Genomic DNA, 14,716 nt, shown 5'->3' with positions numbered 1-14,716 from the left:
TTAATAATGATAAAAAATCAAGATTATCAGGAAGGGTGGTGTTCAATGAACGCAACAAATGAGACACGTTTATTTTTTAACCTTAAAAATATAATAATTTAAGATAGTGTTAATATTTTTATAGTGCGTATAAATATGGGTTGAAGTTGCCAAAACTTGGCGAGGCAAAATGAAACTGGAAGTACATGTATCTCATATTCATATGTTACTCGTAGGAGAGATTTACAATGTACGTACAATTACCAAAATTAAGGTCAAATTATTCACATGTTTGTGCCTTTTATTTCAAATTTTTGCATTCTATATATAACACAGTGACCCTTGAATAATGGTTCCAGGACAACTTTTTTGTAAAATAGTAAAATGATTCAAATATGGAAAAAATATTGCATTTCAGCAGTTGGCAGTTGTCATTTTATGAACATCCAGTTTTCGTTGGGTATTTGTTTTTTTTTTAATGATGCCCATCACATGATATGCATGGTAAATAAGTACTTTATGAAATGTAAAGTTACTGAAAAATAATAAAAAGATAGTAAACGTGCCTTTTTTCTAATTTATTGGATCGGTGCACATATGGTTAATATACCTGTTTCTCAACCAAGAATCCTATCTTAAACGCATACAGTGGTCGTAACACCCGACCACGTTTCAAGTTGTTGTGTCAGAAGTGGTTTGCTCCAGAAATCGGATTCGAGAGTGGTAAAAATACGTTACCTACAAGAAGTCTTCACAAATTGAGCTAAAATAGTTATAGTTTAAGCTAAAACTTAAATCTAATGTTTGTGTGAAGATGTCAAAATGAAAGGGTCTGTATATAGTGTTTTTAATGTAAAAGAATGAATATTGTTTCAGTCTGTGCGAGGGGGAAAATTTATTGCACTCTACAATCTCTTATGAATTAGCAGGTCTACCTGATAAAAATATACACTGTGTTGATTATATACTGAACAAAACGAACATGCAATCATGTTCTTTCAAGTAGAAAAAATCCTCATTTCATTGCAAATATATAAAATTGTTACTTTTTAAGTAAAAACTGATAATGTAATATAGCCAGAATTAGTTTTCAGTATTTTTTTTTATATAAATTTAACAAAACATTATCTTATATAATTTGATTTTTGAACGGTTATGTACTATGCCAGATCACGGTCTGTAGATGACCTAATAATCACATGACTCAGCCGAATCTTTTTCCTAAAATTGGGACCATTCTTTTTGAAAGACCCTGCAAAAATTAATGTACAGCTATAAGCATTTAAATTTATTAATGACGTTAGTTCTACTGCAATCAATTTATTGAATGAAATGAATTGAGGCTATAATTTGATAAAGACCTGCATATTTGAATAATTCTGATTGTCATGTAAACAAGGGAGTAATATATACAAGTGGTTCTCTCAATTTTTTTCCCTTCTGGACATTTAATTTTTTCCGGCCGCTTTTTAGTGAGATAAAATATTAGTTATACGGTTCCAAAAACCCAACACTTATGTTTATATGTTTATATTACAGCACTTTTATATTTCTTTTTTTTTGTTCGACCAACAGATCAAACATTTTCACTTTTTTATTCAGGAGAATCTTGACAACATTAAAAAATAATTAATTCCAAAACATTACGACTTGGGTACGTTGCCGCTCGGGTACGATATTAACCGGTGATATTGACGTCACTGGAAAAGATGGCGGCGTCGTGTGTGACGGTTGAACATTGTAAATCTTGGGAAAAGTCTGGAAAGCAAGAGTTGTACGTGCAAATCTTTTAATACATTATTTCAGATTTATATTGTTATTCTTTAAGAATATTTTGATGTAAAATTAAAATGTAATCTCCTTTTATTTTTTCGTATTTTGTTCCTGACAAATGAAAAAAAAATAAGAAAACAAAATTGATTTCCAGAATAATCAATTTATGCACAGACGCTTAGCATAATGTGAGTCGGGCCCCTTCTTATTCCGCTCTAAGTATTTTATACATCAATTTAAATTGACTGTGCAAACTATACGTCAACTAATTTTTGTATATTGTGGAATGTCACATGTCCAGAACAAATTGACATTCAATAGAATGCCTGTTAATGACAGAAGTAACTGCCGAACAAAACTGATGGGTCTATCTTCATACAAAGCACTTCAATTAAACAAGCGTCTACGGATGAAAAGTCTCTATCATGTGAATGAGCCAAGTCTCCTGCAATCTCCTGGATTAGACACCTGTATCGATAGATGTATTTTTCAGGACAAAATTTGTACATGTCATGGTTCAGAACTGTTCACTATTTAGGGGAAAAGATGTGTAAGTGGCCGGAAAGCTCAGTAGAGACCCGGAACGGAATTCCGGGTTGGGCTGCACATTTTTCTCACCCTGTGACATTTGACGCCCAATGGGGGACCATGACTGAATTAGTGAATATAGCTCAGAGTTTAATTCACATTGCTCTGTAATTCTGTTAAATTGGAGGACAAATTTCAATACAGCAGGGAAGTATGACACGGTTCAGAACTGTTCACTTTTTAGGGGAGAAGATGTGTAAGCGGCAAGATAGCTCAGGCGGTAGAGCCGCTGAACATTTTTCCTAGAGTCCAGGGGATCGAGTCCCAGTCGGGCTGCACATTTATCTCACCCTGTGACATTTGGCATCCAGCATGGGACAGTGATAGTATAAGCTCCGAGTCCAATTTCACATTTTTCTCTGTACCCATTAGAAATTCGAGGATGAATTTCAATATAGAAGGGGAGTATGTCATGGTTTAGAACTGTTAATTATTTAGGGGAGAAGATGTGTAAGTGGCCGGATAGCTCAGTCAGTAGAGCAGCAGTAAGGTATCCCAAGGGTTCCAGTCCCAGTCAGCCTCAGGCTGCACATTTTTCTCACTGTGCAGTGTTTTTTTTCACTTTTGGGGGAAGGGGGTCGGTGCCCATTGGAGGGGGAAAAATGAAATAGGAGGGGGATTTTTATACGGATCTAAAATATTGATGTGTCACATGATAAACTTGTTGGGATACCAGGAGTAGCTCCCCTTACCTATATGAAAAACCTTGCTTAACAGTAAGTCTTACAGGCATAAAATAAAGCATTTTTCGGCAGTTAGTTGCAAAAAAAATGATATTCATTGCAGGCAAACTTGGGCTGCCATTTTATAGGGGGAAATTTCAGCTTTGAGGGGGGAAAAAACATACTATTTTGAGTGGGGAATGGGGAGAATTTCGCCGAATATTTTGGTGAAAAAAAACACTGCTGTGTGACATTAGATATCCAGTTACTGTCCCCCGTAGAGCGCCAATGAATCCGTATTTTAGAGAATGGTCATCTCTTTTTATTAAGGACCATATTCTTTTTTGCAAAAGTGCTATTTGTGTTTGGCCATTTTGTTACATAATAAACCAACGAAAGTGGAATGAATCTTCCGTATACTCCTGGCTTAGTACCAAAGCTTATTCTAGAATATAACAGTCAATTCAAGAACATAGAACTTGCTTTCCACCAATTTTTGTAATTTTTGACAATGTTTAAAAGACGAAATATCATGATTTCATAAACTAAAGAGAATGTATACTTCAATTGGACAGCGGCACTGAGTAAAGTCAAGCACCCAGTCATATTAACGGCTCTTGAATTCTTCCTGATATGATAAAATATTTAGTATGAAGTTGACCAAAATAAGAACAAGTTTTTTCGCTCAGGACAAATTGACCAAAATGGTGAAGAATTGACCAAAAGTGTCAACATCATACATTGGCTTTTCGTAAATGTGAAATTTATAGAGAAACTCTATGAAAGAAGAAAATAAGGACAAGGAAAATATAGAAACCAGGGCTCGAGCTAGTGGGCGATTCGGGCAAAATAGTCGCCGAATTCCGTCTGACTTCGCCGACATCCTACATGAAAGCGAAGATGAAGTCGCCCTATTTTATTGATCCATTATTGAAAATTACCATCATAACAATAACTGTGAATAACATGTTGTGTGTGTTTGCTTTGTTTACCCTCGCCGCCGGAAAAAGGGACTGTCATGCATCTCAATCAACGCGAAATGTCATTAATCCGTTTGTTTACCAACATGTCATAAAAGTCTAATTAACAGACACTCGAGGAACAATTAGACTCCGCCCCCGGCGACATTACCGATACGTGCAAGAAACCAATCGTAATTCACGTTTTAATCGAGGCGACATTATTAAGCCAAACATTAAATCGCTAACATACAACTACCCGTAACAATTATTTATGATGGACGGATCAAACGTCAATTAAATTTTCACTATCGAATGATTGTCAGAATTAAGAGGACCGCTCGACATATAACTGTAACGGTAATTTTAAATGAAAGTTATGATAACCTTTTTTGTCGACGAGTTAAATTTGATAAAATTGACGGCGTATTACACTGTATTAATTACAAATGAAGTTTAATTAAAGATCGTTTCTTTCGTTATCTGCTTTCATTTTCTTTACAACATAAGTGAATATGAATATAATGTCCGGTGCAAGCTTTCTAATATTAAATCAGAAGGGAATAACTGTTAATCCACCCATGATATGATCCATGATAGGAATCAACTATGGCTTTTTTATCTTCATTTAATGCAATGGTTGCATTACATGATACTCATTCTTATTACTTGTTTCAAACTACTTTTAAATTAAAATTGAATATTCTGTTGTAACACAAATCCAATTCATTTAATAAGATATGTACAGTGAGTCAACATAATTGCGATAACATACAACAAACATCGATAACTGAATCTCCTCACTTCTCCCTAAAGTCTCCCCACTTCTCCCTAAATTTTGAACCTAGCTTGAGCCCTGGAAACACACTTTATGCTTCCACTAAATTTACATACAGAAGCCATTGATAATGATATAAGTATTAAATGGGTTTTTATTTTTGTATCACAGTATACGCTACTGCAATGGTGTAGGAGATAAGACAGTGTTGGCGAGTCTTGGTAGTCATGACTTCAGGCAAGCTGTATATGATGTGTGCTTACATGTGGTCAGGGGAAACTTGAAACAGGAACAAGCCATTCATGCCTTTGCTGACCTAAAGGTTTGTATAATATTGAATAGATAAGTTTAAAAATTGAATTACATGTTGGTATTTATATTGTATTATATTTTCTTCAAATTTAAACATATACGCTTTGTTTAACATATTTTGTAAACAATATGCAAGTTTTAAATGATTTGTAGTTATGTATTGTTCAGCTTTCAATTATGTTGGCTCATTTGTATTGAAAAAAAAAATGTAATTTTACTTAGATATAAAAGGTTTAGTATTCAACATAGTGATACAAAGGTGTACTTTTTGTTGAAATTTTTTCCTGTTTTTGACTATTGCATTCTTATTCAAGAACTCTACATAGAATGGCTTAGTCTTGGATTGAAATAGTGATAACTGGTCTTTCTTCCCTATACTGAATCATAACTGATACTGAGGTTTATATATTTTCAGGAAAATTATCCTGATTTTGTGTCTTTGGTGCTTGATGTCCTTGGACTTTTAGGTAAGGTTTATTTTATTGATAACATTGCTAATAAGTACTGTAATCATTGTCGAATTGTTTTTGATGCACAGCTTTCTATACAGCAGACAGAGGAAGTCGCCCCTTCACTTAGATTTTGTAGTTAGACATTGTTTTTGAAAAAGGGGAAAAATACTTAATGTAAATTGAACTTTAGGGGTATTAAAATTGCATGTTACCCTGAGGGGAAGATGCATTTAAAATTGCCTCTGCTTTAGAAGGAAAAGAGAGCTGTGTTGAAAATATTATCCTTTACTTATTATGATTAATAGTGTTGTTTTGTAATTTTATGAAGTACATGAACATTTTTTGTGTAATATTAAGGCATATAATTGACACTTTGGTGTTTATCTGTTGTTTTGTTTTCAAAACAATACAGTGACAATATGAAGAAAAACAGTTGTGCAAGTGTTTTTGAAATGGAAATATAAAATACATGTATTGCATATCAATGTTGGAATTATGATTACAGATGTAGAATTGAACTGTGTTGATGAAGTTAAAGGTGCCAGGGACAGATATTACAGTTTAGTGCAAACATTTGCTCTTGTAAGTGTAGACTTCATTATTTTTTATGTTGATAAATTTTAATTACTTAACCAAGGATTATCACGATTAGAATTTCAAACAGAAGTTTCATTTTGTATTAAACGAAACATGTACAAAAAGAAAACAGTATTCAAGTGACATTATGCCCATATACATAATTACATTTGTCTAGTGAGTGAACAGGCAAAAGTCAAAATAAATTTACGTTTCACTGTAGTTTCTTTCAGTTTTATAATTTACATCGTTAGAACTCACATGACTGAAGGATATTTCTGTAAATATCCATTTGAGTTTACCTGTAACATTCAATTTCAAAAGAGATTGTGGGCAGTATTTTTAGCTCACCTGTCACAAAGTGACAGGGTGAGCTTTTGTGATCGCTTTTCGTCCGGCGTCCGTCCGGCGTCCGTCCGTAAACTTTTACTTTAAATGACATCTCCTCATAAACCACTGAGCCAATTTTGTCCAAACTTCACAGGAATGTTCCTTTGGTGGTCACCTTTAAGAATTGTTCAAAGAATTTAATTCCATGCAGAACTCTGGTTGCCATGGCAACCGAAAGAAAAAAACTTTAAATATCTTCTTTTAAAAAACCATAAGAGCTAGAGCTTAGATATTTGGCATGAAACATCTTCTAGTGAGTGTCTACCAAGTTTGTTCAAATAAAAGCCCCGGGGTCAAAATTGGCCCCGCCCCGGGGGGTCATTGATTTTCCCTATATGCATATAGTAAAAACTTAAAAAATCTTCTTTTAAAGAACCAAAAGAGTTAGAGCTAAGATATTTAGCATGAAACATGTTCTAATAAGTGTCTACCAAGTTTGTTCAAATAAAAGCCCTGGGGTCAAAATTGGCCCCGCCCCGGGGGGGTCATTGATTTTCCCTATATGCATATAGTAAAAACTTAAAAAAATTTCTTTTAAAGAACTCAAAGAGCTATGGCTAAGATATTTAGCATCAAACATGTTCTAATAGGTGTCTACCAAGTTTGTTCAAATAAAAGCCCTGGGGTCAAAATTGGCACCGCCCCGGGGGTCATTGATTTTCCTTATATGTGTATAGCAAAAACTTAAAAAATCTTCTTTGAAAAAACCCAAATAGCTAGAGTTAAGGTATTAAGCATGAAACATCTTTTAGTGAGTGTCTACAAAGTTTGTTCAAATAAAAGACCTGGGGTCAAAATTGGCCCCGCCCCGGGGGTCATTGATTTTCTTTATATGTGTATAGCAAAAACTTAAAATCTTCTTTGAAAAAACCCAAATAGCTAGAGTTTAGATATTAAGCATGAAACATCTTCTAGTAAGTGTCTACAAAGTTTGTTCAAATAAAAGCCCTGGGGTCAAAACTGGCCCGGCCCCAGGGGTGTCATTGTTTTTAACTATATTTGTATAGTAAAGTAAAAACTTTAAAAAAATCTTCTTTTAAAAAGCCCAATGAGCTAGAGCTTAGCTGTTTAGCATGAAACATCTTCTTATGGGTGTCTACCAAGTTTGTGCAAATAAAAGCCCTTGGGTTAAATTGGCCCTGCAACGTTGGGGGGGTGGGGGTTGGGGGGCCTATATACAGGTGAGCGACCTCAGGGCCATCATGGCCCTCTTGTTATTTTTAGGCAGATTTATATTTTATCATAAACATTTTCTGATATTTACAGTTTTTCCATTTTTCAACAGTCAATCTTTTTGAAATATATAGTCAATTCAGCTGAAATTGACAAAAAAAAATGAGCATAATGTCACTTGAAATATGATTTGGATACGTCATGACTGGCCAGTCTGATATTAGTGACTTCACTTGGTAGGGTATGGTGACATTCAATTTACAGTGTGACATGCCGACAGTATCAATTTCTTGTCTTTTTGTTCACTTGAGCATGAACTAGAAATGAATTTTTGTTCATATAAACCATATCCTCAGGTGAGCGATTAAAGGCAATCCAGGTCCTCTTGTTTTTCAATTTTACAAAATTAATTGATGCGTAATCAGATTTTTAAGTTACAGATCATTGACTTGAAAATCCCTTGGCCTTATACAGATACATGTGAATGACTGAAGTGAAATGATAATTCTTTCATAAATCAAATTTTTAATGTTTTCTCAGTTTGTCAGTAACTAGGAAATGTGTTCAGAGCATTGGTTATGTTTTAAGGGCTATTTGTTTAATGTTAATCTATGATTTTTGCAGAGTTTTGAATGTGAAGCACTATCAAAGTCCCGGTTAGATCATGATACTTTGGAGAATGCTGGACTGGTACCCAATAAAACAGTTTTCACACAAAAACATGTAAAAATAAAGACCAGACTGTAGTATGTATTAAACTATTTCTTTTTTTTCCCTGTAATTATATTAATATACATGTACATTATTTAACTTGAATATAGTGTGAGGAAAGTATTCATTAAATTTTATTGTAGAGGTTTAAATAACTTTCCTAAAACAAAAAGTATCCGAATTTTACTTTAAAAATCCACTAAAAGAATACTAAAATATTGTGATATTTTGATGATTAAAGGAATAAAAAGTTACTATTTATCATGCTTGTATTTTGTTTCAGCTACAAGCAACAAAAGTTTAATCTTCTACGAGAAGAAAGTGAAGGTTATTCAAAGCTTGTCACTGAACTCAATCAGGAAATCACAGAAAAACTTACACCAGAAGTTGTCTTACAAAATATAAAATCTCTCATTGGTAATGTATCTATATTGACTTGATTTACAGTGGTATGTTAAATAGAACAAGGTCAAATAATTAGTGACAATATTCATTATTTTAACCCTGAAACATGTAATGAGCTCTTCTGGATTTGAATTCCCATTTTGTTTTCATCAGGACTGGTATTGACAGTCTTTTCATAAGAACTCCCAAATGAGAGTATGCCAGCATATTTGTTCTGTCTATCTGATCATGGTCTGTATTGTTTGCCATTCAGAATATACTTTGTAATTTTCCTGAAAATGATTAAGAAATAATATATCCCCCAACATTGATTTTATCGATTTATAAAATCACTGGAGTTTGGATAATATTAAGAGGGCATAGCCATAGTGATACAATGGTGAGCATTCAAACAATATTATTTTGATTGTTATACATGAACAACAAATAAATACTGCTGTACGTGATATCAAGCTAAATTGTGCCGGTTTCCATACTTATTTTCAACATTTAGTCTTTTAATGAATGCGTCACATGTTGAAATATAGATGGTCAACAGTGATTTAATTGCATATTTACACACTATGGGTCCTTTTTGTTTTCAATAGGGAAAAATGTGGCTCGTGATAGAATGAATGATTTTGTCCACATTCAATGATTGACAATTCTATTTCAGATATTTAATATGATAAGAGATAAAAACTTTTATGAAAAAATTTCAGGATGTTTCAATTTGGACCCAAACAGAGTAATAGATATCCTGTTGGAATCATTTGAGAACCGTCCTGAATTAGAAGATTTTTATGTGCCATTAATACAATCATATGTGAAGGACAATATAACATTGTGCCACTGCCTCGGCTTCAAGTTTCAGTTCTTTAAGGTAAGTAGTTTTTAAATTGATTAAATATCTTATCCTTTTATGAAACCGGTCAGCGTTACAAAGGAATAGGTACGGTTTCCAGACATGCCAAAAGAATGAAATGCACTGTAACCCATACATCTACAATAGTTGTTCAGGGCTCCAGATAATTTTTTAGGGCAATGAGTATTTACTCATTGATTTTTTTGTGAATGAGTAAAACTTGAAATCTGAAATTTGGCAGGAGTATTTTTACTCCTTAAAATGTATGTTAAAGAGTAAAACATTTATTATGCGTCCATGTTTATTGTTTTATTATACTTGTAATACAAGATATGTCAAAGTCATTTCTTTTGCTTTTTGGACTCCCTTGGTTTATAATCTTGCATTTCCAAACGGCATACGTTTTGTCTGAACCTGAGGCATGTTTCTGTTGCTCATACGTGGCAGCGCTAATTATTTCATTGGAGAGGTCATCAGACCTCTCCACAGTGTTGAGAATGATTGCTGGCAGCATCCATTTTTGCGTATCAAATTGAAGCTAATGCATCGCATTTTAAGCCTTAAAACATTAGAATCAGTCTACAGAAATTGTTATGAGCATGCTCCACCTCAAAATACGACTCAACTTAAACGAAAATTAAACATCGAAGTGAACAAATCGGTACAAGGAAAAATCAGAAAATATCTTTATAGTTACTTAACACTACGAGCAATGGTTCATTCCGTTTTTAATCCTTTAAACTGTATAAATCGATACTTGTTTTCTGAATAGCGTTTTACTATTTTATGTTCCGAAAATTAAGAACAGTGAACATTATAGCAACACTGTCATCATGCACTTTTAAATGACCGAAAATTTGCTGCTACTTTCACTTTTGAACTGGTATGACTTAAGTACGCAACGGAGATTTTTTGGCGCAAATAGCACAACTTTTTCTCAAAAATATGATACACAAGATCAACAAGGAAAGGCGGCGTTCAATGAACGCAACCACCACATGATCCAGTGGCAAGGAGCCCAGGCGGACCCCAAACAAATTTGATTTTCTTGCCATATTGTGGTTGGAGGCATGCAGCAGTATATATTGTTTATTCCAATCAAATGATATAAACTTTATAAATGTAAATCTGGGACTTAAAATTGTTTGATTAACATACTTTATGCCCGTTTTGAAAAATCTCTGATGCCTTTTATATCTCCAAATATTTTCGAAATAAACAAATCTTCAACAGCTGCAAAAAGACCTCTCGCATGCTTCTTTTTAAAGAAACAAACTTGTTAATTATAACCTTCACAATTACTCGATTTTTCTCGGCTGAAAAAACGAGTCAATCGTTTTAACTTTTGACAGCGACATTGTACCGGATGTTTATGAATTTGTGTTAATTCCACCACCTTACTATACATACGATAACAACCGAATATAGTCGGAACTACAGGAAGTTACCGTTAGACTGCATACGAAGTTATTTCCACCACCATTCTATACATACGATAACAACCGATGGTGGTCGGAACTAAAGGAAGTTACCGGTAGACGCTTGCAAAGCGTTCAGACGAAATTAAAAATAAGATAATCACCGAGTTTACTTTTGGTTACGTTTACGCGAAATAAATGTTGCTCAATGTGTAACCTGAATTTTGTGTGCGTTTTCATACGCTTAAATTTTGTTTTGAATGCGTAAACGTGTTATTTCCATGCGTAATTTACGCGTATACGCATCTTATCTGGAGCCCTGGTTGTTAAAGTAATCATATCAATTCTTTCAAACCAGCTGGTCGATTCAGCAGCTTTTGTGTATATTAAATACTTGCAGGCTTTAATTATATGTACATTACTTAGAAATAGATTTTGGTTTCATCTTAAAGTGGCATTGTGCTGATATTTTTAGCTGTCAAATTGAGTTGAATATGCTATATTTCAAAAGAATGACTATAAAAAATGGTAATTGAATAATTAATGTTTATATTGAGGATGAAAAATAAAAATTGTCTAAACTATGGAAATACTACCTCACTCTTTTTATCTTTTCATAAATTTGGAAGGATATGTGTAGAAATATCAATACTGTCATAGGTTATTGTTTATTTTTATGAAGTATGATATAAAATCTTTTATGGCAAAATGTAAATTTATTTAAAATGCATACACACTTCTAATTCCTTGATGGGTATAATGTCACTTAATATGACACATGCATGTCTGATCTCTACAACACCAACAGCCCTTTTAATGGCTACCTCCTTTTTTCATATCGTCTCGTGTTTCTGTACATTTAGATTTTGATTGACAGCAATGCAGTGACCTACTATTGGCTAAAATTAATATCTTTGGCTAATGCTCCGTAATGGCGTTCGTACTTGACAGCAAAAGCTGCATTTAATGCTTTAATGGGCTAATAGACCCTCATTAAACATAGAATACATACCTGGTCTCTCTTTACTAATATCTTAATTTCTTTTTCTTATAAAGGATGATGAGACACCTATGTCTTTGTTCAAGCTGGCGGCCTTATTGATGAAAAATGAACTGGTTCAGTTGGATACATTATACCCACATGTAAGTTTATCTTATCTCCTCTAATGGCTTAGTAACTTTATGTTTAAGAAACTTTGGGTAACAGTGAAATTGTAAATAAAATGGGAACCTTTGCTATAATTATGTTCTTGTTTTAGAAATGTTTATGTATCTATAACAGTAAATCACAACCGTTGATTTCAAAGTTAATAGCCTTATAGAGCCTTGCCTGCACAAGTGAATGTCAACATTTTCACATGTATCTTTTTTAATTGTAAATTAGGGACATATATGCCTACTCATTATACATATAAAGTAAAAGAATACTAGTAAAAGTTTTTCTGAGTTGTTTGAAAATCAAAACTTGTGATTAGACAGTACAAATGAGTAACAGAAAGAATAACCAATAAAAAATTTCAAGAACAATAAAAAAATAATTCTTTTAGTCAAATTACTAATTATAAAATTACAACTTATAATATTTTTTAAAATGTTTACAATACCTGAAAATTAAATTTGTGAGAACAAGTCTTGATAAATGTTTGAATTGTATGTACATTGTGAAAACTGTTTGAATGATTATTTTACAGTTATATCCACCAGACAGTACTATCTTGGAGCACAGTAAGAAGGAAATGAATGATGCCAAACAGTATGCCAGGAAGCTGATGGTTGTTAATCTGTCAGACAAGGCCAATGAGGACAAGAAAAAAGATGAGGACACTATCAAAATTGATCCTGTAAATATTTTACTCTTTCTTTGAGCGAGCTATTCATTAAGCTTTTGGATGATTATAGTTATAATTGGGTGGATAAATACATCTGACATAATATAAAGAACGACTGTCTCAGGTCTTCCTGAACTACTAATGCATGAATTTTATAATATTTTATTAAGGCATTGGTGTGACTTAAAACCAAAATGAAACATAAGATATTTTACAGTGTTTTGTATTCATACTTATGCTGTGCATTAATTGATTTTTTTTCCTACTATTTCAGCACAAGAATAATCAGAAGCTGGGTCTTGTAGAAGCATTGTTGAATATTGGAGCATGGGAGAAGTCCAAGTCTATTTTAGACAGGCTGCCTGAGTTCTTTGGAACAACATATAAACCTGTGGCAGCAGCATTGTGTGCCCTTATACATACAGTTATGGATCCTGTATACAGAAAGTAAATAATAATATTATTTATATTGTTATAGTAGTTTGGTTACGGTCAGTGACTGAAACACAGTACGGTTTCTTATTTTTGCTTTTGTAAATTTATCAGGTTCTTTATTATTAACAGGTTGGCATTCTGTATCAGCAGTTGAAAGGCTTAAAAATCGGTTGTATTTTCATTCTGTAGATTAAAATATTCTCCTTGACCTTTTGGCAAAATTGGTTGTTTTCGTTGGCACATATATTGCCTGAGATAAAAATGAAAACCCTGATGTTTATATGTAAACTTCTACCCAATGTTGATCATTATACTACCTGATTGAAGCTTATTCTATTTTCTATATGTAAAAAGATATAGAAAATATTTTCATCATTTGAATTATTTTTCAGGAATAGTGGCATGAGTACAAAAATAGTGGCAAAATGGGTGAAACCAGGAAAGCTAGGATCTGAGGTACAGCTGGCCACAACTTTCAAGGAAGTATATACACTGGTGTATCCAATGGTTACCTACCTGGGTCCATATGCCGCTTGTGATCCTGTACTCCTAGCAAAACTGATCAGGCTTGGCAAGTTTTACATGAATAAGGTATTGTTATGTGATGTTTTACATCATTTAAGAGTTGCTTACTATGTTAATTTTCCCCAAATTTAAGGTAATGGCCCTTTCACTTGCCTGTAAAAAAACAAAACTGCTCTAAGATGTTGCACATGAATAAGGTATTGCTTTAAGAGAGTTTTCATCAATTAGATACTGTTAAGTGATGTTTAAAGTAAGAAGATATAAATGCAAGACATTTTACATGAATATTGTTCTGCTGTAAGATATGTACAATGTTTTACATGAATTATGTGATGCTTCAAGACATTTTAGTTATTGTATTAATGTTTTAACTCTATAAGCAAGGTATATTGGCTTAAGGAGTTTTACATAAAAAACAATTTCAATTTAAATTTTAAGATTTTCAATTGTAAAAATATCTATATAAATTTATATGTTTTTCTTTACAGAGGAATCATGGGGTTCTGAGTGTAGAAGATAACATTATGTACTTTGGTTTATTAAGTATACTAGATGAAGTTGTTATACCCAGTTTATCGTTTCTCACATGTAACTGTTGTATATCCGAGGAATTGTGGACACTTGTGAAGTTGTTCCCATATGAACTCAGGTGAGAATTGTCTTAGTTTTTCATGCTGAAGAAGTTAAATCACAGCTGTATCAAAAATGGAGCTTATTTCAATATTGGACAACATAAAACACAAAATATTAAGAATGTTGAAAGTCCAAGTGAAAATTGAAACTGTGCCAGTAAAAGTCAAAATAGCATTGCATTTGGCTATAAATGTTAACAGTTTTACATTTTATCTTAAATGTTTACAGTTTATATTGTACTTTACACACACACAAGAACAAACAATAACCTATA

At 33.1% G+C, this 14,716-nt stretch overlaps 1 protein-coding gene across 2 annotated transcripts in view; it reads left to right on the top strand.

Annotated features, from left to right (window-relative positions):
• Window positions 1–1,593: 1,593 nt before the first annotated feature.
• LOC132730442 (THO complex subunit 2-like) overlaps window positions 1,594–14,716 on the top strand; it is a 46,579-nt gene continuing 33,456 nt past the window's right edge. For both annotated transcript variants that reach the window (XM_060716368.1, XM_060716366.1), the window contains exons 1-12: window positions 1,594–1,753; window positions 4,911–5,061; window positions 5,467–5,518; window positions 6,009–6,085; window positions 8,267–8,388; window positions 8,637–8,770; window positions 9,460–9,620; window positions 12,077–12,163; window positions 12,712–12,861; window positions 13,124–13,296; window positions 13,677–13,875; window positions 14,298–14,458. In XM_060716368.1, the coding sequence (XP_060572351.1) occupies window positions 1,689–1,753; window positions 4,911–5,061; window positions 5,467–5,518; window positions 6,009–6,085; window positions 8,267–8,388; window positions 8,637–8,770; window positions 9,460–9,620; window positions 12,077–12,163; window positions 12,712–12,861; window positions 13,124–13,296; window positions 13,677–13,875; window positions 14,298–14,458 (1,532 nt within the window). In that variant the 5' untranslated portion in view covers window positions 1,594–1,688. The remainder of the gene's footprint in view (window positions 1,754–4,910; window positions 5,062–5,466; window positions 5,519–6,008; window positions 6,086–8,266; window positions 8,389–8,636; window positions 8,771–9,459; window positions 9,621–12,076; window positions 12,164–12,711; window positions 12,862–13,123; window positions 13,297–13,676; window positions 13,876–14,297; window positions 14,459–14,716) is intronic.

The sequence above is a fragment of the Ruditapes philippinarum genome, unplaced genomic scaffold (assembly GCF_026571515.1).
Source record: "Ruditapes philippinarum isolate M1 unplaced genomic scaffold, ASM2657151v2 ctg3180_1_1_1_1, whole genome shotgun sequence".
Lineage (NCBI taxonomy): Eukaryota > Metazoa > Mollusca > Bivalvia > Venerida > Veneridae > Ruditapes > Ruditapes philippinarum.
The sequence above is the reverse complement of the archived record's forward strand: the minus strand, read 5'-3'. Positions and strand labels throughout refer to the sequence as shown.